At 39.0% G+C, this 25,467-nt stretch overlaps 1 protein-coding gene across 1 annotated transcript; it reads left to right on the top strand.

Moving 5' to 3' along the window:
• Positions 1–25,323, top strand: LOC308391954 (ras-specific guanine nucleotide-releasing factor 1). Its single transcript, XM_080874780.1, has 27 exons — positions 1–675; positions 5,130–5,236; positions 5,465–5,612; positions 7,800–7,892; positions 7,967–8,220; positions 10,501–10,580; positions 10,694–10,887; positions 12,481–12,590; positions 12,872–12,990; positions 13,439–13,599; positions 14,276–14,339; positions 14,610–14,752; positions 14,852–14,934; positions 15,023–15,271; positions 16,783–17,153; positions 17,259–17,378; positions 18,716–18,886; positions 18,969–19,075; positions 19,292–19,404; positions 19,509–19,569; positions 20,255–20,358; positions 20,442–20,526; positions 20,625–20,822; positions 20,909–20,988; positions 21,086–21,203; positions 21,284–21,352; positions 22,749–25,323. Exons 1-27 carry the CDS (start codon positions 400–402, stop codon positions 22,839–22,841), a joined length of 3,771 nt encoding a protein of 1,256 aa, XP_080730906.1. The 5' UTR covers positions 1–399; the 3' UTR covers positions 22,842–25,323.
• The last annotated feature ends 144 nt before the right edge of the window (positions 25,324–25,467 follow it).

Below are 25,467 nucleotides of genomic sequence, written 5' to 3'. Positions count from 1 at the left end.
ACCAAGCCTACTGGTTTCTGGATATTTCATGTGAGAAAAGGACAAACCTCGAACCCCTTTTCCTCTTATCGTTCAGTCTGAGACAGTTTTGGGGTTTGTTTGTTTTTTTACCTTTTTACCTCATCTTTCCCCCCCACACCATCGGATAATGTGGACCTTCAAAGCGCTCGGAGTATGACAAAAGATTTTAGGATGCTGGACTTGTGCTCCTCGTTTTGTTTTGTTTAGTTAAATGCCAACACGGTGAATGCGTCGGACAGAGTGGACAAGCCTGCTGCTAGAGGTCCGCATTGAGAAAGTCAACATCTTGCCTTTCTTTATTTGATTTTTTCCCCCTGAGCGACTTCAGAAGGATGTAACGACCGATCCACCTTGCGCATCTGAAGTGTCCTCATCAAAATGCAGAAGGGAATACGACTTAATGATGGTCATGTCACCTACCTGGGGCTTTTGGCAAAGAAGGATGGTACAAGACGAGGGTGCTTGAGCAAAAAGAGCTCAGACAACACGAAATGGCACACAAAGTGGTTCGCTTTGTTACAGAATATGCTCTTTTATTTTGAGAACGAGTCCAGTTCTCGACCCTCGGGATTATACCTGTTGGAGGGATGCACATGCGACAGGGCGCCTTCACCTAAACCTTCGCTGTCAGCCAAGGAGTGTTTGGAAAAGCAGGTACGGAGAGCGTGCGCGTGCGATCACGCACAAACAGATACACACGCACCGTCTTTTTCTGCTTTATTGTTTTGCAGACTTCCAGCTTTAAACACCAATGAGGTGCAGCAATACATGCATTATTGTTTTTCTTTTCTCGGATGCCTCTGAACTCCCCAAGCGCTTCCCTTATACATTCATTCTTCATATATCGCATCGCATGATGACCCCAAATCCAGTGCAGCAGAATAGCATGAGGTTTGCTGTATTGCACGTTATGTAATCCATGCATGACATTAATGATGAGGTAACAATATTAACACCTAATGATGTTACGGCAGCCCTGGCAGTAAGCAATGTGGTGCAGTGTTTTGCTTTGGGTTGCACCAAACCTGCGCTCGACCTAAAAAAAGAAAAAAAAAAGGGGGGGGGGGGGCTTGTAGGGTAGTTCAGCGGTGCATGAGTGCATGAAATGCAAATGGATTTCTAGCCTCGTGAAAACGATGCATTTGCATTTTTGGTTGGTCTCATATTTTGCTTTTTGACTTCCAGCCATCATGCTTTTGACGTTTCAGGGCGGAGAGTGCTATATCCTACCGAATGCCCCATCCAATAAAACGTGCAAAAAATAAAAATTAAAAATAAAAGTTGTGGCCTCAAGGTTTCCATCCTGTGGTAATATTTTGAAATTACACTTATGGGTCAGGAAACAGCAGGGTGCCCGTGATCAGTCAGCACTGATCTCTGTGACCTGAATGAAATGGTTCAGTGTGGAGTGTAATGCTGGAGGTTACATTTGCATTAAAGGTGACAGCTGTCATATTTTACCAGAGCCTTTCACTCTAAAGTAGGCCATAAGATTTTTCAAATTTGAGTCCAGATAACTGCAGATGAAATATTTATTTAATCCTGCTTGATTTCCTCTGGCTCCTTGTTCAATTATTTTAGGGTGGAAAGGTTAACAGGCTTGTTAACACCGTTATTGTGATTAAACAGTCGAGGAACACGATGCTCCAATGCTGTCGGCTTTCCTTTGCTCACTCCAGGCTCTGTGCCTGACTCTGTAGGTAGGGCTGCAATCCAATGTGAGTCCAGGCTCTTCCTGTGAACAGCTGCCCTTGTGCTGACAAAGCAGAATGCATGCACACTGGTAAATGTTGTGCTTGCACAATTGCTTTAAAAGCACCCCAAAGAAAGAAAAAACCCTCCTTAAAGATAAAAAAAACAATGTCAGCAGTGCTCTTTTACGACTATTGTGCTGATTTAAATATGACTGCAAGCTGACAGACAGATAACATCTCTGGTTTCTTGTGAAACCTGTTTGCACAGTGCAGCAATATGGGGTGCACTAATATCTGATATCTGAAGCATTGCTTCTCACTGTATACAAATATTTTAATCAGGAGAAATCACCTGCATCCCCTAACCTTACCTATAGATTTGTTGTTTAATGGCAACATTTTAGCAACCTGCCATAATCCCCACATTACATTTATCCTGAAATGCAGTTAGTGTGAAAATGATAATGCGTTTGAGCCCGAGGTTTCTATGGCAACCCTTATTTGCATCCTAAAGAATGATGCAGTTAGAAGAGGCGGGGTAACAGCGAGGAGAGAAGCAGTGTGTCTCATCTCTCCTATTAATGTGAGCGCTATCTGAGCTAAATTTGTTCCTCGCAGTACCTTGGAGGGGTCAGGGTCCAATTATAGAAAACACAGCTTGCTCACACTGGGTAACAGCATCGCATCAACCAGTATCACAGGCAGCCTCTGACGGCAGGATCTAAACTGTAATGTAAATCAGGCGATCTGATTAAGAAAAGACACTCTGGGGTCAGTGGTGTTTGTACTTAAAACTCGTCATGAAGCTGAAAGAAGGTTGAGTTCTAACTCTTCAGTCTAATGGGTATACATTAACAAAAATATTTCTGCAATAAAGCTGCTTGTCAGTCAGAAGTAACTCGAAAGGGTGTAAAAAATATTCTATAATTTATCGCAAAATGCCTAATTAATTATTTACCACTCACTTATGTACACCACACAGCAGGACTGAGAAGTGAGCTGCAAATCCGTATCTAAATTAACTTATCTGTATACAGCTGAAAGTAAATGATAGACAAGCCTTAGTGCTGTATCGCATCTCATACCTGTTTAGATCAGTAACAATATTTAAAGGTGCTTGACTGGGACATGAACATAAATCAGAATAAATACAAAATGCTTAACATGACTTCACACCAGACAGTCTTAGATAGATCATGAGGGAAAACTACAACAACATACATGCCTCTCTGCCAGAAATAGATTTTCTTTGACGGTAGGATGAATACCTAATGAATGTGAAGATGAAAGAGCAGTCAGCTGTGAATAATGATCAGTTGCATGTTGATAGGTGCCTGTTGAACATCTGCAGGCCAAAGATTAGAGTCTGGTCAGACTCAGCGTGGCTGGAACAGTTCAGAAGAATGATGACAGTTCAATTAACTGAATTGTGATGTTGATTTTATATAATAAACTCTCATCTAAACAAGTGTTTACAGGTAGAATATGTAGATATGAGATTAAAATAAAAAAAAAGAAGCAGCTGATTCTGAATTTTAGTATTGTGTACGGATTCTCTTGAAGTGTTAAAATAATCTATTATAAGTTCAGTTTTACAATCACATTTAAATAAAAACACAGAAATATTAGCAATTAAACATATCCTGTGATACTACCATAATTCTTTCAGCTGATGAAGAAGATGTTTCCATTGTATCCTAACTGTTCATTTGTGTTTGGATATATTGTATATTTGAATACTGCAAACGAGCTAGTGATATTCAACAATTCAATGCCCACTGCGGATAGTTATGCAGCAGTCAGGGATAGGTGTGGACAAACTGGACAAACTGGAAATTAATTAATTAAAAAGATCTAAGCAGGTTTAAGCAGAAAAGTTAGCTAAAAATTAGACAAACGGATAACCAGTATTAGATAGACTAGATATTAATGATTACGATAGATGACTAATATACAAAAAGATGATACATGGTTGAAATATTGAGGAAAATTGCTAACGTATTAATTGTTAGCCTTAAATTACAGATAAACTGCAAAATAAATTTCCAAAAGTTGATTCTGTTCATCTGGACGTAGCGTTTTGTGGCGTTTTTGTGGGAGAAATGTTTTGTCACTTGGATGAGTGACAAAACATTTCTCCCACAAAAACGCTGAGTCCAGATGAACAGAATCAACTTTTGGAGATTTACTTACCTGGATGATTGAGCATGCATCAAGATGGAAAATAAATTCTTGAGCAATAGACTGATAATTATGCTAGATTTTTTCTGCCATTAAAATAAAAAAAGAAAGACAGACAGAATGAATGTCAGGCAGAGCTAAGCTGAAATTTAGGTTATCTCAATATTTTAGGTCAGATGCCTTCCTTTTTTTTTTTTTTTTTTTTTTTTGTATTAGCAGAACAAAAATAGTGGCAGAAACAAGCTTCCATAGTTAGCTGCTAGTGCTAGTAGAAGTTGAAATAGTTTGCTAACAGGACAAACTTAAACATTGGGTAAACATAAATGATAAACAGAAGCTAGTTAGCTAAAATTGCATTTAAACTGATATGTAACTGAATTAGCAGTTGAAGTGGCTAGATAAAAGTACAGAGATGTAGCTGAAATACTTTGCTGGGTTAACATAAGAATAGATGCAATTTTATACACAGTAAATTGCTGTTAAATAGAGTAGTAGCTAAAAGTAGTGGCTGAATAGCGGAAATAAGAAGTTAATGGTTATTCTAATTGATAAGTGGTACTCAGAGGTATCTGAGATATTCTAAGTAGTAATATACAATCACCTTTTATTGTAGTTTTTTTGTATAAAGGCTAGGGAAGCTGGCTAACAGAGGAGTCACGTAAAAGCAGCCAGAAGTATTAACTTTTTAACAAGCAGAATTCAGGATCTGTAACAAAACGAAAAGCACAAAAGCTCTTCATTTCACCAGTCACAACCAGTACAGCGTGAAAGGGAGAATGGTGATCTAAAATCAAGTGACAGTGAAAAAAACAGCTGTGAACAACTGTTCACAATGACTGGAGTTGCTAGGAAACAGGTATTGCACAGTTATGTAATTGGCCGTGGCTCCAGCCTCCATGTCTTGTGGCATTTCCTCCTGGGAACCAGAGGCATCCCAGGAACTGAGCTGGGGGAGGCTTCCCTCAGTGTGCTCCATCAACTGCACTGGTGGGCGAGGAAGATGTGGCTTCCCCAGGCTCTGTGTGGTTTTTAAATCACCCACTTGATGTCTGCAGCAGCGAGGCAGTGAAACAAACAAAGCAGAGGAGAAGCTTCAGTCATGCTACTATATATAACAGATTTATCCGAAAGGTATCTGATAACGAGTGCTCCTTCCTGCGCGCAGCATGTGCATTGTTGTTGTGTGTTGGTTCTAACCGGAGCTCCTCACCCTCTCCTCGCTTTTTGTTTCAGTACTATTTCACAGTCAGCTTCAACCACGAAAACCAAAAGGCCCTTGAGTTGCGCACGGAGGATGTAAAGGACTGCGATGAATGGGTGGCTGCCATATCACACGCCAGGTAAAGCCATGCAAAGGCATATCAGCGCATCAGATGGTAAATTAGTAAAAGTTTCAAAAGTTTGGTTAAAATTTGAAAAACTTCACGGAATAACGCTTTATTTATAAGAAAGTCCTCGTTGCTTTCTTGATTTATTTAGTGAGACGAGACAGTGTGCAGTTAGATGACATTCATCACTCCAGCTGATATACAAAACCATGTGGTTTGTGTGTTTTCATGTTTTTACAGTTACAGAAACTTGGCTACAGAGCATGAGGCTCTCATGCAGAAGTATCTTCATCTGCTTCAGATTGTGGAGACGGAGAAAACAGTTGCTAAGCAACTTCGACAACAGATAGAGGATGGGGAAATAGAGATTGAAAGGCTCAAGTCAGAGGTAATATTCACTGTGATTTCATTCTTAGTACTTCTCAAGAGTAGGAATGTAAACAAATACTCGGTCATACATGCTAACCCCCTCCACTTTGCTCATCCTCCTCAGTCAAACCAAAACGCACCATCAGCTAAATTCATTTATTCCAGTAGAGTCCTTAAAGAACATCTCCTGTATTTATTTTCAATTACATTATTTTATTCTTGGACTCTGCTAGGCGTGATTCACAGTTACAGTAATCCCTATTTATGATATACTGGGTCATGCCCCCTAGTTCACCCTAGCAAAAATGGATAAATGTTGGATTTTATTAAAATAAAGGTACACATTTATTTTAATTAATAAATATGTATTCCTATTTATTCATATTATATATTCTGTATTTATAAATGTGTATATGTGTATATATGGTATATTTATGCTTATATCCTTGCTATCATTCCCCTTTATTGTATCTGTAACATGCAACTTCTGTTGGTGCTGTGCTACTGGAAACTGAATTTCCCGGAGAAACCCACCCGAGGGATTAATAAAGTTTCATCTAATCTTCATCTAATCTAATTTCAGCACAATAGCATCAGCAAATTCTTGACAGTTCCTTAAAATATATTCACATCAGTCACATTAGCTTCACTTTGTATTTGGTGGCCAGTGTGGTCTGCCCTCCACTGTTTGAGACGCCCTGCTCCCCACGGACAGCTTTTTTCTGATTGGCTGTGCTTCATAAACTAAAGATTTAAGCAGCACTTTTGCAGCTGAGAATGACATCGTACAAGCAACAATTATAAAAACTGAACATTTAGAGCAGTCTCAAACCAGGGGGTTTTTGCTCATGTGCTCATACTTGAGACTTCAGTGTCATGCATATTGTGAGTATTCACCACTGTCACAACATATATGACAGAAAATAGGTCAAAGCCATTGTGTTTCATCAACATCTGAAACTGTTAACTGTACAGGGCATGTCATAAGTACTACTTTCAATTATTTACATTACTTCTAGTTTTTAGAGTAATATTCATGCATTAAGACCTAAAGAATACTCAATTATGAGCTAAAACTCATTTCCTTGCTGTTACCTGCTCCTATTATTGTTTCAATATCACGTATGGCATCTAAATATTAAATGTTTAAAAATAATTATTGATTACCTATCTTTAATATGAGAACTACAAATTTATAGTAGATCTAAATAAGCTACACATGTCCCCTCTCAGGAGTAACTGTTTGGACAGTTTGGGGCTTTTTATGACCTTACCAGCACCCTCAATACTAAAGGGAGCATTGTTAAAATATCCAGGATTTTGTAACTCTCTGTCTGGATCACAAATAGCCCAGGATTACAGGCTTTTCCATCGTCAGGCAAATGTGTGGCAGTCACACAAAATATCAGTCAGACCTGCTGTAAATAGACATCCTGGCACAATAGCACTATATTATAACTGATTCTTACTTTGCACTCTCATTCCTTTCCAAAAATTTGTCTGCTTTCTATCCTCGCTCCGACCTGCCAGCTCAACAAATAACAGCTGAGCCAGTGGGAAAACGATGGATTATGCTGATTATTGTTCTGTTTGTCTCATATGCGGAGACTAGTGTGAGAGGACAGAAATGAAAGCACACCCCCCGTCGCAGAGAAGAATCATGTTCAGGCCAACCTCTCTCCACTTTGCATCTCCTTTCAGGAACAATGCCTTCAGTAGGGCCATGTCCCCAGCTGTATTCTTCAGATCCAATAGTCATTTTACTTTAATGTGCAAATGTGATGCTTGAAATTGAATTAGGCCCTGAATATGCATGGACTATGCTTCATGTTGCATCTCTACTATGAAATTCAATGACAATTAACTCTCTCTGTCTACAAAGCCGAGTCTGGGTTTTTTCTGTTTTATTTTTTTGGCACTCTGTCTACCGCCCAGTCAGCATACACACAGGACAGTTTGACTGATACATATTGCATTAAAATGATCAACGTTATGACCGATGTAAATAAATATTAATCAACGCTACAGAGGAGCAGCCAAGTGAGCACAGCTAGTTTAGTCAGGCTAATGTTTTAGTGTTGACAGTGCTGACAGGTCCTGTCCTGTCGATTCAGTCACTTTGTTTACATGCTGTTACAGTAAGTGAGAAGAAGAGGAGTGTGTAAGTGGGAATGACTGGTCTTTTTTGTGGTTGCTTCCGTGACAGATTGCTGGGCTGCTCAAAGACAACGAGAAGATCCATGCCAGCCCTGCAGCCGCTCCAACTGACGATGACTCTGAAATTAAGAAGATCAAAAAGGTAAAGCAAGCAGTCTGAACTTCTGCTTTGATTTCATGCATTTTCATGTTCTGAGAATGCACGGTCTATTGCAGGTCCAGAGCTTTCTGCGAGGCTGGATTTGCAGGAGGAAGTGGAAAACCATCATCCAGGATTATATCCGCTCGCCTCATGCAGAGAGCATGAGGAAGAGGAACCAGGTGGTGTTCAGCATGTTGGACTCGGAGGCAGAGTACGTCCAGCAGCTTCATATTCTGGTGAACAACTTCTTGAGGCCGCTGCGCATGGCCGCCAGCTCTAAGAAGCCTCCCATCACCCACGATGATGTCAGCAGCATATTCCTCAACAGGTTGGCTCATCCAGAGTTCTTCTCTAGATAAAGAACATAATCACAAGGACACATACATATAAGCCTTCACTTCACAGTGAAGAACAGCATACTGGCAACCAGATAATAATGCAAAACCTGATGATTGTTAGCCATAGCTTTTACTTTTTTGTGGTTTTTATGGCAACCAAAGCTTTTTTACTAAACAACAAAAAACAAAATAAAATCAGACAAAAAAGACACACACTGGTCACACTGACCTCAAACGAGCACTCGGGCAAACACAGCTTTCATAGAATTTTCCTTGTGTCTATTTGTTTTTTGTTTCTGCACCTGTTTGGTAATTTCTTGGCATCATCCAGTCAGGTTTGTGCCGAGTTGAGAGGAAAGGCACTGCTGAGACACTGGTTATGCTGATGAGGAAGCACTGTGCAGTTCTGGTCATCATTTTGGCACAAATCTGAATTTGTGTTATAATACACTCAGATTACCTGTTATTGCAAATGCAGACATGGGGCAGTTTATGTGGCTTTAGCTGGTACACCTTAAAAAAAACTACCGTATCTTTAATTTAAATTTTTTGAAAACTTTGAAGCTATTGTCTCATCTGTCATTGGTCTATAGAATTCAGGCCACAAACAAAAACCAGAAGGATCAGGTACCACAATTCCTTCCCCTTGTCTACATATTCTGCATATTCATGCATAGATATCTTTTAATAGATTACATTAGTTGTGTATGGAAGCCCGTTTCCGCCACTAAAAAAAAAAAAAAAAAGGATCCATAACTCAAAATTTTGAGTTATTTTCTTGAAATTTCGAGTTATTTTCTCAAAATTTCAAGTTATTATCTCGAAATTTCGAGTTATTATCTCGAAATTTCGACATATTAACTCAAAATTTTGAGAAAAGCAACTCGAAATTTCGAGTTAGCGCTGCCAATCAGTAATCTACGTGAATGACGTCATTTCCATGTTACCCGGAAGCTGAAGCCCTCAGCTACAAATGCTACAGCTAAGCTACCGGTATTACATCCAGTCGTGAATGCACAGATTGCTGAGTGTTTTCAGCCTGGCTTCACAAATGATGTGTTATTAGCTGAATCACATGGTGTTACTATCAGCAAACATACTTTAATTTGTTGGGATCCGTTTTTGAGTGCGCGGTCCTGCGCCATATGCTTCCGGGTAACAAGAAAGCGACCTCATTCACGTATATTTTTGATTGACAGAGCTAACTCGAAATTTTGAGAAAAGTAACTCGAAATTTCGAGTTATTTTCTCGAAATTTCGAGTTATTATCTCGAAATTTCGAGTTATGGATACTAGCTTTTTTTTTTTTTTTAGTGGCGGAAACGGGCTTCCATAGTTGTGAGCGTTTTGCCATGCATAAGTTTTAAATCTACTGCAGAATGATGCATCTGAAGCATTAAGATACTTTTTAAAATTTTAAAATGGAATATCATCTGCATTAATATACTGGTAACCTCAAGTGCCTGAATTTGTGTTTGATAAGTGAGCAGCTTGCAACAACTTGTAAAGAGCTACATTCTCCCTGTGTATTGGTTTGAATCTTCAAAGCAGATCTCCGTACATTTAATGTGCAATAATATTGTAACAGATTATGTAGAAATCTTATTTGTTAGCAGTAATCCTGATAACAAGTCTGTTAAAGTAAATACTGGTTCAGTGTGTTGTTTAAACACTGTATGCAATAAAAGTCAAAGTGCACAGTACAACGCCCAAACTAATAGAATGAGATCAAATAAATGCAGTGTGTATACTGGCTCAGAGCGACATGCTGAGCAGTAAAGAGAGGTTTGGGCCTCTGGATATTATCAGTGGTCTAAAACAAGAATCATAAATGTAAATACAATAATGATAAATGCAGATTACAGAGGCAGAAGCACCATGCCTGGTTTGAGGAAGAGTTATTCCTCATAGAATTTGGATCATTAATGTTTACTTTTGATAAGACACCTTGGATGTCACACCTCTTCAAGCCCTGCACAGCTTACACACACCTGGCACAGCATGGATACCCTAGTTATTAATTATTTATACCTATGAACAATGCAACTTCTCAACAGTACACTGGTATTTAAAGACAACTAAATTTCTGTGATTGTTTTTAGAACTGTTATTTTTTTATGGTCTTTTCAAGACATAAATGGATCTCTTTAAATATGCAGTCAAACGTAATAACTGCTCAGATTAAAATTAGGATTATTACTCTTAAAATCTTTATAGTGTGAGATTAGTTTCCCTAATAAATGTTTTTTTCAATCTCTACTTTATTTCAGTGAAACCATCATGTTTCTGCATCAGATCTTTTACCAGGGCCTGAAAGCCAGAATAGCAAGCTGGCCAACATTAGTCCTTGGTAAGAGTCATGTCTTTGTTGAATTTCATTACTTTATTCATAATGCACTCATTCAGATGTTTGTCAGAGTGCACGTGATGAAATGTGATTAAAAAAGTTTGATGTGTCTGCAGCTGACCTGTTCGACATCTTGCTGCCCATGCTGAACATCTACCAGGAGTTTGTGAGGAACCACCAATACAGCCTGCAGATCCTGGCACATTGCAAGCAGAACCGAGACTTTGATAAATTGCTGAAGCAGTATGAGGCCAAGCCCGACTGTGAGGAAAGGACCCTGGAGACCTTCCTTACCTACCCTATGTTCCAGGTTAGCTCATTTGTCTCACTGATATACACAGGAATAAAGGCAGGCCCATTTGTTTGCTGCATAGGTGCAGCCTGGAGCCAGCTTTTGTTGTTAATTTTGTGCTCTCGCAGCTTGAGCCAAGTTCTTTTCTCCATAAATGTCACCCTTGAGCCATATATTTCACCAACCTAAAACTAGATGCCTTTTGCTATGCCAATGATGCCCAGCTGTGGCGGTTTGCAAAGCAGTCGGCCACTTTGTTTTGCGATTGCACTGCCTGTGAGTCAAATGTAAACAAAAGGGTCATCACTAAAAATCTAAAAGGCAAAATGTTAATCTTTTCTCCTTTTCTTTATGATGTAGACTGTTCCTATGTGTCACCTATAAAACTGGTACAGTATTTATCCCTGTTAATCTCTAAGAAATACTTAATTACAAAGTAAAAGCACGTTCTTAGTGGGTGATCTTAAAGAGTAATAACTGAAATCCCCCTTTAGAATAGAAGTTAGACCCTTTTTATGCTGGTACTCCAAACTGTGGTAAAAATGCTTTAATAATTATGTAAATATGTTTAAAACCTGATTAGTCCACCTGCTACAGATTGAAATGATTGGTTTTTTTCGTGATGAGGCGAAAAAAAGGTGATCACCTATCATCTGCAAGTCTCTGATCTGTCTTATTCCATCCTGCAGTGAAGCACAATCTTCACAGTCAAAGATTCAAAAAGACCAGTGAGAACTGGGAATGTTGAGTGCAGTCACATACAGCGAGGTCCTTGAAGAAAAACTGCTAGTACAAGTGATGTGAAACTGGTTCAACAGGTCACCTTTCAGTGTTAGAATGACCTGAAGCAAAGCAGCCAAAACAATACTGGAGTGACATCAGGCCAAGTCTCTGACTGTCTCCCGCTAGAATTCACCCCAGTATAACATCTTTAGAAGGACCTGAAGATGGTAGTTCGTGTGCACTTTTCATCCACTCTGCAGAAACTTGAGAGGGTCACCCACGAAGAATTGGCAAAATTGCTCACATCCAGGAGGGATTTGACTTCTCTAAAGCTGTAATGGCTGCCAAATGTTCAAAATGCTGCACTGAGTGCAACACATGAAACAGGTGACTACATTCTGAAGAGGCAGTGGCATTTATTAAAAGCTGTGTAACCAGATTTGACTGATTTCCACTTGAGCTAAACCAGTGTTTTCATTAATATTCTCTGGCCTGTTTACTGGACATTGTGGCTCAGACAGAATTTGGCTTCAAATATACATATTGTAGCATGGCTCATTAACAAAAGAATTAGCAGGCATTCGTCTGCAGTGTCTCAGGATGTCTTGATTATGTTTTCATGTCTATAAAAATGGTTGGTCTCGGAGCTCACGCTCCTTTCTGGCAAGGCACGCATTTTCCCCAACAGTCCACTCTGCTGGGGCCTGCTGCAGGCTGTGCTGTGTTGATAATAAATTTTGCTGATGAGTGTAGATTGTGCTCTCTACTGATCTTCTTCTCATCGTGCTGGCACATATTTATCCCTGTGTTTGTACGCTTGTGCTGTGCACATGAAAGATCTCGCAAGTGAGCACGACTCTCCTGCTGCTTTCTGTTCTGCCTCTCCAGATTCCTCGCTACATCCTGACTCTCCATGAGCTGCTGGCCCACACACCCCATGAACATGTAGAGAGAAATAGTCTGGACTATGCCAAATCTAAGCTGGAGGAGCTTTCCAGGTATAACCCATAGCCCCAGATGGGCGTGGTATCTTATATGAGAGTAACGTCTTTTTAATTCATATGAACACAAATAATAGATCAGTCTAAAAGCTGTTGAATTTTTTTTTAGAATAACCAAAAAAGCATGAAGAGATATTAACTGTAAAGATAAACAGATACATTTTTTATTTAACCAAACATATAAAGACCCAATTTCAGCTTTTTTCTATTTGATGTATAAGCTCCAAATGAGAATGACAAAAAGGCGCTTTTTTTGTGTTGTTTTTGTGCTTTCTTAGAATAATGCATGATGAAGTGAGCGAGACCGAGAACATCAGGAAAAACTTGGCAATAGAGCGCATGATTGTAGAGGGCTGCGAGATTCTCCTTGACACCAGCCAGACATTTGTAAGACAAGGTAACTCTCATCTTTAAGTGTTGTACTTTGGATCCCAGCAGACAGCAGGGTCACAACAGAGAGAGGTTTCCTGTCCCTCCACATTTCTGACAGCCAGATTTTACATTTCCGGCACTTTATTGTGCAGCGTGGCACAGGGCTGGCTCTCTCCTCCTCTCGGTCTCTCTCTGGGGAACAACACGTACTCCTCGCTATAAGAGCTTTTAATTTCTAAGTGTAATTAGACGGGTCTGTGGCAAACTGATGATGAATCTGCAACTGCAAATGTCAAATGTCCCCAACAGGCCGTGATGGATAAGAAAAGAGAAAAGAGACGTGGTCGATTATTATTCTTCTGTACATATAGTCATGTACAGAGGAATGTGCATATGCCTTTTCATTTTTGTCTACATGTGTCTCTTCTTTGCTCCTCCTTCATTCTGTTTGGACCCCTTTTTTCTACATAAAGGGTCCCTCATCCAGGTGCCAATGAGCGAGAAGGGCAAGATCACCCGTGGGCGACTGGGTTCTCTGTCTCTAAAGAAAGAAGGGGAGAGGCAGTGCTTTCTCTTCTCCAAGCATTTAATCATCTGCACCAGGGGGTCTGGGGGAAAGCTTCATCTCACCAAGGTGGGCCTGAGCTGCTGAGCTGGCAGCATCACAACCTTTCTGCAAAAGTCTGGGACACCTGACCTAAAATAAATGAATTAACCAACACTCGATGGAATATTCACTACATTTGCTCAGATACTGTAGGCTCATTAACATGTGTGAGATTAGCAAACCCCTCCATCCCAAACGTTTACTGAGAGGTTTTCAAATATTTTACATAATAATATGCCAGATTTTTATGAAACTGAACCCTTCTTTTAATACCGTCTGTGGTTTTTCCACAATAATCATTCAAAGCTGTTGCTTCTTTATGCAGCATGTATGAAGTCTTCATTTTTAGTGATAAGGTTTGCCCATATAAGAGATCCAGATGATATCTAAAACCCTTCTTTGTCCAGCTTAAATATTTGGAATAAAAACAAACTTCCTTTTATGTATTTAAACTTAAACCTAAATATTCTGAAAGGATAAACTAATAGTAAAGATGCCCTAAATAGCATCAGATGTACCTTTTTGAAGGCTTTGTGTGTTTTGCCAAGCTGAAGTTAAGGATACTTTGGAGAATAGGATGAAGATGAGGACATTTATCACCTCTATATATGAATGACACATATTTTTATGCTGATGGAACTGATTTTTTTTATGTATGCACTACATTTACTACATCTACATGTGTATTGTATGCTGTTTGCAGAACGGAGTAGTTTCGCTTATAGACTGCACTCTTGTGGAAGATCCTGAGGGGACAGATGATGAGTGTGAGTGTTTAAATATTTTCTTATAGAAATGTGCTTCATATGTACTCTGTTTCATGGTTTAAATAACTGATGAATACTAGAGGATGCTAGCTTTGTTAGAACAAATGAAAAATAATGCTCCAGTAAAGGCAGGCAGTACTATGAAGTGCACTACTTGTTTTGGGTAAAAATCTGGCACTGTACAATCACATATGACATGTTTATGTCTTTACTGGCTATAAATGAAATATATAAGGAAAATGACAAAAAGTCTTTGTGTTTGCCTCAAAGCTAAATCAGACAAGAGTGGTCAGGACATGGAGCACCTGGACTTCAAGATTGTTGTGGAGCCAAAGGACAGCCAGTCATTCACAGTCATCCTGGTAGCCTCCTCAAGGCAGGAGAAGTCTGCATGGACTAGTGACATCAGCCAGGCATGTCAACGCACATCACAGTCTTCCAGCAGTCAGTTACAGAAATCACTAACATTTCCTCTGTCCTATTTCTTTACTTCAACTGCATGTGTCCTGCAGTGCATAGACAACATCCGCTGCAATGGCCTGATGATGAACGCCTTTGAAGACAACTCCAAAGTCACAGTGCCGCAGATGATCAAGTAAGCTGCTTCTTTACATGTAACTTGGTGAAGCTGCTCCCATTTTTCTTTTTCTTTTTTTTTAGATTTGTATTTGTTTTCTTAACAGGTCAGATTCAAGTCTGTACTGTGATGACGTGGACATCCGTTTCAGTAAGATGATGAACTCCTGCAAGGTGCTGCAGATCCGCTACGCCAGCGTGGAGCGTCTGCTCGAGAGACTTACTGATCTCCGTTTCCTTTCAATCGACTTCCTCAACACCTTCCTGCATTCCTATCGTGTGTTCACCACTGCTGATGTGGTGCTGGATAAACTCATCACCATCTACAAGAAACCCATCAGTGCCATTCCGGCCCGGTCAGTCACTTTACATTTGGACAGACTTGAATGTTGCAAGGTTGTTGACAGCGCTTACCACAGACAAAAAAATCTTATTTGAAGTGTGTGGCATCCCTTCAGACCTTGCCAGCCTGCATAAAGATGGAATTGATTTATTAGGATGTGAAGCTTTGTCATCCTCTAATCAATGTGAGGCACATATAGGAACAAAAGTTCTGTGGTTATTATACAGAAATTTTTTTGTTTGTTTTATTCATAGAATTTCATGAAATTACACAAAACATGACAGGAAAACTATAAAAAGATATTGACTAATTTGATGAGATGGGTGCTGCATTTTCTTTTCTTAATTGCTGGGTTTGTGTTGCAAAATGCATAAACTATACTTTTACACAGTTAACAATATATATATATATATATATATATATATATATATATATATATATATATATATATATATATATATATATATATATATATATATATATTGCAACTTAGGAGTCACTGACTTTAAAAAGCATTCCAAGCAACATCCAAATATCCATATTTTCCAGTGCTCTCATGTTAAATGAGCATGGAGCTTGGTGGTTTGCTGTGTTTGTTTTGTTGTTTCTCGCACATCCTCCTAAGTGCAAATTCAGTCAGTAAGGTACCCCATAATGAATTATTTTTCAATAATCTTTTAAACTTGACAGTAGTGGTTATAGTTGCTTTCATTGTATGGTGCAAATTTAAGTTTGATCATGAATTAGTGGCTGGACATGTAGAGGGTGCAGCATGCGTGTAGTGTTCACGGGTATTTGTTTCTCTGTGTTTGTGTACATAGACACTGTATGTGACACTGAAACGATTAAGTCTATTGATCTTTTGAGCTTAGCGTGTGTATATATAGAGCTTGTTTTATTGGTTAAATCCAAACACAGAGACTTAGCAGATGTGGCACTGCTACAAGGCTATGGTGACTCTGTTTCACTGTATGTTATGTACATATCAGTTTGTATTGGTCCAGTCCATCCTGCTTGTGTGGGAGTGTCTCAGCCGGGCTCTGTCACTCTATGGCAATCAGCCTCGGTGCTGCAGGACCCCACCCTCCTGCAAAAGATTGCACTGGTGCTAACTCTCTGCTCTGCATGCCTAGAGTAAGGGCCCTGCTGTGGAGCTCAGATCAGGGCTCTCTATATCCACACCCTGCATTATGCTCTCCCGTGGCGCTTGTCATGTCACTGAGAGACACCTACTCTTGGCTGCTTGTGTCAGCAGCGGCCATGCGCACTATCGCTCACTGTGCTATTTATGGGAACCTGTGAGGTCGCCAGGAGGCTGACAGGGAGTGGGAGAGGGTTTTCTGAAACACTGCAGTCAGCCGAGACATAGTTGAAAAGAGACTTCTGGTTGCAGGGCTGACTTGGTTTGCATAAATTATTTCAGAGGTTCTGTTTGTTTAGCTAAGCTCCTAAAATATAGAGTATACTTAACCAAATAAATAAATACGTGCCCTAACGTCTAATGTTTATCCTCCCCTGATGCAGGTCACTGGAGTTATTCTTTGCCAGCAGTCAAAATAATAAACTTCTTTATGGCGAGCCACCCAGCTCCCCCAGGGCTAGCAGAAAGTTCTCCTCCCCTCCTCCTCTCGCTATTGCCAAGAACTCATCCCCCAACCGCCGTCGCAAGCTCTCTCTCAATATCCCCATCATCACTGGGGGCAAAGCTCTTGACCTGGCTGCCCTTAGCTGCTCCTCAAATGGCTATGCAAGCATGTATTCCTCCATGTCTCCATTCAGCAAGACCACCTTGGACATCAATAAACTGTATGTGTCCAGCCCGATCGCGAGCAAAATCTCTGATGAGGGAGAAGACAAGAAGGAAAAGGTGGACGACCCCTCGGCATGCAAACAAGGTGGGTGACTTGTAGCCATTCAGAGTACAATTTGAACTCTGCTTTGCTACAATAATGTCTTTAAAAGAGCTTAATACTTACTGCTGTTTGCTTGTTACAATACAGATCTCTCTGTACGAGAAGAAAGTGATAATGATCAAAACCAGAGCGATGACGGGGATCCAGAAGCTTCTCCTACCAAATCTCCAACTACACCAAAAAATATCAAATGCAAAAACTCCTCAGGTAGATTGTGTCTTAGTCTTGTACATGATTTAAAATGAAATGTCGAGCTTATAAATCACTTTATATTGTTACACTGGGAAATACTTGTATTTAACCTAGCTACATTTCTAAATAATGAGATCAGGATGTGCACAAATAATACTTGTGTCAAAATACAAAACACACAAAATTCTGTTTCAACGAGAGCACATGTACCACACTCGCCTGCTGTTAAAAATCAGCAGCCAATCAGAAGAAAGTTGAATTAAAGTAAGCAGAGCTAAAGTGGCTTCTTTCAGAAAGAGGGCCAACACCAAGGCCCTTATTTATCCCATATAAAATAAGATTATTTTGAGTTTTGAAAAATGCAAAACTGTTCACATAGAGTCTTAAGAACTAAAGAACTAGAGCAAAATACATTTGATTACACAGACAGATTAAAAAAACTGCAGAGTTACTCAGAGAAAGAAAATTCTGCCAAAAGTAATGACTTGTTGCTTCTTCTTTTTCTTTTAAGTAATCTAGATCCACAACAGTTTTTATCAGCTTATTCCTCAGCACAGGCTCCATGTCTTGACCAAATTTCATAAAATGTTGATTAACTGTTTTTGTGTAACCTTGCAGATAGACAGATGGCACTTGACAAAAAAAAACCTTGCAGCTGACAATACTTGCCGTCAAGCATATTTTACCATCTGTAGGAGAATGATGAATTGTTTTACTCTTTAAATAACCCCGTTTAGCCATATGCTGTCATATTTCTATCTGAAAAAAAATATGCCACTGTGGAACATAAGTAACATGAAATATCAGTCGTTCGATGGTTATGAATATGTGGGGAAAGCCAACGCTTGGCTTCAGTAGGTGTTAGGGAAACTTGTGTCATAGCAACTACACTGAGAGCGTGTTTTCCCTACCGCCCCCAGTAATGAGGCTGTTTCACTGGAGCCAAGATTATCTTTGCCTTTCAAATCTTATGACAGAATTATACAATATAAGTTTTTAAAACGAAGCGTTATCTGGAATATGTGAAATAACTGGAATAGTGAGGCAATGTGTGGGATTATTAGCAGCCTATGATCCGTGTTCCCGGGATTTATACATCGAGGAGTGCAGAGAATCTGTTGATTCCTCTGTTATGCTGATATTTAGTGGCTATATTTAGCTGCAACCATCTTGAATATCAAAGCCTCTTGTAAAGGAAAGTCTGGAGGGAAACTTTTGCATTGGCCTGCAGTGCTCCCTAGTGGAGGTTTGTGAAATGAAAAAACAGGCCATCCAGCTTTATGTGTATATTGAGTTATAATAATAAATATACATTTACGGCTTGTATTTTTTTTAACTGTCCTTGTGTGTAGAGTTTTCCCTGTTTTCCTACAACAACGGCATGGTGATGTCATCATGTCGAGAGCTGGACAACAACCGCAGTGCTCTATCTGCTGCCTCCGCCTTTGCTATTGCTACTGCTGGAGCCAATGAGGGTACCCCTACCAAGGAAAAATATAGACGGATGTCCCTTGCCAGTACAGGTATATTCACCAAGAAAGTGTTGGGCAATTCTCTAAACTTTATTCTCCTTCGGTGCCTCTCATTTAATGTATTTTTTTGCAGGTTTTCCAACAGATCAGAGAAATGGAGACAAAGAGTTTGTGATCAGACGAGCGGCAACCAACAGAGTCCTGAATGTGCTTCGGCACTGGGTGTCCAAACACTCTCCGGTAACGCATTTCATAGCAGAGATGTTAACACAGCATCTTGGCATATTTTCTCCTTAACAGAGGAAAGAAATTGTTTTGGAAAATAACTTAATAAAAATTTGAGAATATTATCCACACAGAATACAACTAATTCAAAACTAACCTCATGAGCAGTGATGATCAATGACAAAATCTACAGTTTTCTATCATCCGTGTGTGCTGTGTGTGCCTCTCTAGGACTTTGAGAGCAACAATGAGCTGAAAACGAAGGTTATTGCCTTTTTGGAGGAAGTGATGCATGACCCTGAGCTGTTGACCCAGGAGAGGAAAGCGGCAGCCAATATCATCAGGTACCGCTGAGTGCTGTTTGAGTGAAAGAGGGATTAAAAGGCATTTTACTGGGTCATTAAGCTGTACATCTTTCAGAGGTTGACCTTCTTTTTCATGTCATCAGGACTATAACTCAGGAAGATCACGGTGACAATCAGATCGCGATAGAAGACGTGACACAACTGGTAAGTGAAGTGAGTAGCTGCTGTTCGTGGCTCTATTTGAAATCAATCCTCTGCTCACTTGGCTGCTCCCATGATAATAGATGCTGAATATTTTTGATCAGTTATGAGACATAAATTCAGCAAACAATTAATGCATTATGTGATAGTTAGCAGATGGGATTCATTAGACTGGAATCTTGACGGTGCGTGAATTTGCACATATGTAAATGTTGCTCAAGAGTGACAAGCAGTGATTTCACAAATGCCACAAAGTATTTTTAGATACAGCTGCAGGAAGTGTAATTGAGTATATTTATTATAATACTATCAGCTAGACGGGGGGGGGGGAGGGGGTTCTGCCTGAAAAGATGACAAATTCAAAAATAAATATTGAAATACAATAAAACAGTTAAAGATTTCTTTTGTATATATTTTGGTGTCCTTGATCACAGAAACTTTTATGAAAATAAGACAGTCAATAGCACATTTCAGTCTAGTTAAAAGTCATTTTACCAGCACTTGACAAATTGAAGATGTAAAAGTAAAAAAAAAGAAAAATTTAGAGGCGAAGGTGCATCAAAACCTACAGAAATACCTTGTTTGGTAGATTATTTATTGTCATGTTAAAAAAACTAAAGTCAAGTTAGCTAATTTAGATCATTTGGGATCTGTTTTATTGTTTTTTTGGACTGTTTGTGTCTTTCAGGTGGGAGGAGGGAAAGCTGAGACCTTTGAGAATCACTCAGCAATGGAAATTGCAGAGCAGCTCACTCTGTTGGACCACCTGGTGTTCAAGGTCATTCCATACGAGTGAGTGTCATCACACCACACAGCCAGGAAGCACGAACACACCAATACATGCTTCACTTCTTCTTTCTTGGTTTGCCTCACAGGGAATTCTTTGGCCAAGGCTGGATGAAGAATGACAAAAATGAGAAGACGCCGTATATCATGAGGACAACGAAGCACTTCAATGACGTACGCTCCAGTCAAAAAGAGCTCTTATCACATATTGAACCCTTCTATCCAAACGTAACATGAAGTCTAAACTACTTGTTTCTCGTTTTTTTTGTCAGATGAGCAACCTTATTGCCACGGAGATCCTCCGCTGTGATGATGTTGTAACCCGGGTAGCAGTCATCGAAAAATGGGTAGCTGTGGCCGATATCTGCCGTTGTCTACATAACTACAACGCCGTTCTCGAGATCACCTCATCACTGAACCGCAGCTCTGTTTTCCGTCTCAAGAAAACTTGGCTCAAAGTTTCCAAGCAGGTGCGTGTCTCTATATGCATTGCTGCTAGTCCCTGAAGTGCATGGTATTGTCACTGAACGTGTTCATTATCACCATTTTTTTCTAGACTAAAGCACTGATTGACAAACTGCAGAAGCTGGTCTCATCAGAGGGGAGGTTCAAAAACCTCAGAGAGGCTTTGAAGAAGTGAGTTCAAGGACATAGTTTCAGACTGGATCAACAAAGCAAACAAGCAGCACAAGTGGATGATAAGTGGTTTTTATTCTCTTTTTTTTTATTCTAGTTGCGATCCTCCCTGTGTGCCCTATCTGGGGATGTATCTCACTGATCTGGCTTTCATTGAGGAGGGAACGCCGAACTACACCGAGGACAACTTGGTCAACTTCTCAAAGATGAGGATGGTGAGATGTTAGGCGATTCCTGATATGAAAGACTTGCGCTAAGTTTGTGTCACTGACATCCTTGCTTCCCTTTTTTCCAGATTTCTCACATCATCAGAGAAATCAGACAGTTTCAACAAACAGCATATAAGATTGACTTGCAACCAAAGGTAAATTAATTAATCGCAAAGACCACAGAGCAGTAGTTCCCAACCTCTCTGACAACTGACTACTTGAAGAAGCTATTTCTAATATACGAGCTGCAATCAAAAATTTCAGAGACTGGGCCTGTAGAAAGTAACAGTGGTACCTGAATTAAACCTGGGCAAAGGAAGCACTTGGCAACAGTGGAAACAAAAAACTCCCTTTTAACAGGAAGAAACTTCCAGCAGAACCAGGATCAGGGAGGGGCAGCCATCTGCTGTGATCAGTTGGGGTGAGAGGAGGGAGATAGAGATTAAATGCAGAGTGATGTATATACACACAGAGTGAAAGTAGTGTATTTTTAAGAACATTAAAAATACTGACAGAAAACTTCTTAAAGTGCACAAAGCATAAATGTAGAAAAATTGCTCTTGGTCTCTCCTGACCTAATGTGTCGTTTTTGGGAATGAACTGAACTTATTTCAGAATAAGAATCAGAATACTTTATTAATCTCTGAGGAAATTATGTGGTCACAGTTGCTCCAAGACAGTAAGAACAGGAAATAACTAACTTAAATTTGATAATACAAACTTACAAATTATAACAGAATAAGTCTAGCTCTAAATATAAATATCTCAGTATATTACACAAATTAAATATATAGTTGACATTGAGGTGCCCTTTTTATCGTATTGACTTTGTAATTTTCTTTGTAGATGATGTGATATTAAGCGTGTGGAGAATGGAGGAATTGTACAGCGAGTTAGCCACAAGCAGGAATGAATTCCTGTGTTCTAAAATTGACATTTGGTCACAGCACGGATTTGAGTTTAATGATGAAGTCATAAATAAAAGTTGGATAAAGTGGGACAAAAAATAGCAGGAAGCAGTTTATCGCCATGCAAGGAGACACCATTGAATAGAGGTTAAAAAAAAATTAAATAAGGTGCATTTTTTTGCTTTCATATAGGCACTCTCTGAGCTTTTTGATTGCATCTTGTAAATGCAAAGGCTAAGTTCCTCTATATCTTTGCAAAGTATTTTTTAGAAAGAAACAGGTAAAGTCCTCCAATAACAGCAAAAACGTGGGATGTTAGTTTTTAATTTTCAAGGTGGAAATGCTTCAAAAAGATAAGTTATGAATGCTTGGGACCCTTTTAGATATATTGCATAGCACTGTTTTGCCCAAATAATGATTAATGTTTTGTGTTCTTGTTTGTATTATATTATTCAAATAAATCAAAATCAGGCCAAAGTAACTCATTAGTTCACATAATCAAAATTTACAGTATAAACATAATGATACTGAGGGTTGCAACTAGTAACTTGCTTCTGTTTAGTATTGTTTAAACTGTGAAAATAGTAAATATAATCAAATAAAAAAAGTCCTTAAATTTGCTTTCCCCCCCCCCATATTCTAGGTAGCCCAGTATCTGCTGGACAAAAGCTTTGTTCTGGATGAAGAAAGCATGTATGAAGCCTCACTCAGAATTGAGCCTAAAGTGCCCAACTGATGGGGAAGGTGGCCCTCCATAGTATTTTCTTTGTTAATATTACACATCAGTTAACATGCACATCAACATTTGTATAGCTGTACATGCTTAAGATCTTGCTCCTCTGTACAGTAGATGTTTAAAGTTGTTTGACAACATAAAACATTTTAGTGTATATTTTTCCGTGTATGATTTTTGTTGTTGCCATTTCCACAATGACACCTGCTTGAAGGATTTTTTTTTAATTTCTATGAGTATTTCAAGAACAATAATAGAGGTCACTTTAGCTGCATGCAACCGTGTCTTCTACTGTGACCAATGACATTATTTTGCATCATGCCATACTGTATCAAATTTGCACTTCGAGCACTCGTGTTGCTGGCTGTTGTTCTCTTGGCTTGAGTTTTATTGATGACTGAAGTTCTCTGCAACCAATGTAGCATTGTAAAAAAAAACTAAAACAAAAAAATACTCCATAAAATCAGGTAAAAGAGCACAGAGAATATAATTAAAGGTAGACAACAGTGATCAGTGCAACTGACAGCAAGGTATCCAAAGCATATGTGTCTCTGTGCTTCCCGAACCAAAACAAGAAGGATTTGTTTCTTCATTTCTGCTCACTATTCTAAAGACAGGGGTTCCCAACTGTGCTTACCACACTGAATGTTTTCCTACAGTGTAACTGTGGAGCAGTCCAGTATGTCCAACCAGATATGAAAGTGAATACAAGGTAAAGGTTCTTGTTGAAGTTATTGGCTGAATGAGAAAAATGAATACAGTCCACAGGAAGGTCAACTCTGTGAGCTAAATGCTAAAATTTGCATGCTATATTTGCGAAGTTAACTGAACAACAAGCTCACCACTGTAGCTTAACTTGTTAGCATGCTCACATTTTCTAATTAGCACTAAACGTATATTGAAAGCTTACAGAAATGTTATTGGTTTTGCAAAAATCAGTCAAGTATTCACCAAAAATTGTAAATATTGTTCTAAAAGTTGGAAAGTTAATGGACCAGTTTATCCTCTGTTGTTGTTGAGACATTTTATTAACATCCACTGATGTAAATCACTAATGTAAGCTTTACCCTGTCGACATCATTGAAATCAGAAGCAAATGTGCTGAGATGTGCCAAAATATTTCAGGCTGAGCTGCGAAAAATCGCACTCTTGTTGCTAGAACCATCAGCTCAGTCTACATATTTATACTGATACATATAGCTGATACATATAGACCAAATGTGACAAATGGGACATGATGTGCAGACACAATCTGTACACACTTAATTACCTGTAGAGTTTTTTTCTTCTTCTTCTTTCTGTCAAGTAGTAAATGTTCTAAAGCTGGTAATGATAAACAATCCATAGGTTGGGAACCTCTTCTTTAAGTTAAGTTTAGCTATAGGATAATACAGTTTCTCAGTTGGCACACGAGGTGCCTAAAGTCTGCTGAGTTCACTTATAAGCTGTGTAACAACATAGAGTGTTAAAGAAGTGAGGTTTGTGAGGTTTAAGGTGACGGATTTGTCACCTGCATTTTTGTTACACTTGAAGTGCACCAGTACAGTTCAACGAGTTTCCCCCTTTATGCTTGAACTTTTTGGTCTTGACTTGTTAAATTGAAACTCATGGAAAAAAAAAAAATCACACGCAGTGGTTAAGTGTTGTACCTTCAGGTTCGGGTTCTACTTCTGTAGAGTAAAAGTTTGTTGCTCTTCTGTAATCAAAAGACAATCTGTCCTTTTTGCTGTTCCAGTGATTGTGGAACATGACTGTATATCACTCTGTTATATGCATTGCTGTTAAAAACTATGATAAAATGTATGTGAATGACCTCTGCCTGCAGCATTCAAACACTATTTTTGTAGTAGTATAAGAGAGAGTGACCTGCTCTTTATATGAACATGGGAAAGTATTTTGTACTTTGTTGTTAATTCACTTCACTGAGATGCGCTGTACATTTTGTACATGCAACCTGGCATATTTCTCAATGTGGAACAGTGTAATCCTCTCAAAAACAACTTATATCACAAGCTTAACACAAAACGCTACAACAGTGTGGTCTTGAAACCATAACTTAGAGGTAGGAGAGCAATTCAAAGTGTTTTGCATTTATACTGTAATCCTGTCTATAACCATTTCTGTTAGCAGGAATATAGTAACGTAGTGCTTATTCTGTGAATATTTGTATGTATTTTTACTATGTATGTACAGTACACTTTTGAAGCTAATGTGGTAGGCATGCAACACCTTCACAGACAGAATAATACTATATACTTATACTGTATACACTTATAAATGCACATACTCTTATAAGGTATATAAACAAATAAACATTTTGCTGTAAGCAATACCCAATGGTATGAAAATTATCTTTCAACCCTCATGTTTCCACAGCTTAAGAAATATTCCCAGTTTTGTAAGGAAAAAAAAGATTAAAAGAAGATGAAGAACATAACAACAAATAAACAAAAATATGTTTCCCAGTTACCTCTTGATAATAAATTCATTTTATCTCAGGGGCATTTTGTCTCAAGTGTTTTTGTAGATCTTGTATCAGTTGACATGCTCATCTAATATGATGAAATAAAATACAGTCTGAAAGTTCTTAGCTTTATAAGCAGCTCTCTGTCCTAGGAAGCAACTGTGC

The sequence above is a fragment of the Rhamphochromis sp. 'chilingali' genome, assembly GCF_963969265.1.
Source record: "Rhamphochromis sp. 'chilingali' genome assembly, chromosome: 2".
Classification (NCBI taxonomy): Eukaryota; Metazoa; Chordata; class Actinopteri; order Cichliformes; family Cichlidae; genus Rhamphochromis; species Rhamphochromis sp. 'chilingali'.
This window is presented reverse-complemented; position numbering and strand designations above follow the sequence as displayed.

What these genes read in the sequence shown, in the direction of transcription:
- LOC308391954 (XM_080874780.1), top strand. Translation starts at nt 400, where the DNA reads ATGCAGAAGGGAATACGACTTAATGATGGTCATGTCACCTACCTGGGG. An exon ending in ACAGTGCCGCAGATGATCAA is followed by an intron (nt 14,935 to 15,022) that starts GTAAGCTGCTTC and finishes TTTTCTTAACAG; the next exon opens with GTCAGATTCAAGTCTGTACT. An exon ending in GATGTCCCTTGCCAGTACAG is followed by an intron (nt 18,887 to 18,968) that starts GTATATTCACCA and finishes ATTTTTTTGCAG; the next exon opens with GTTTTCCAACAGATCAGAGA.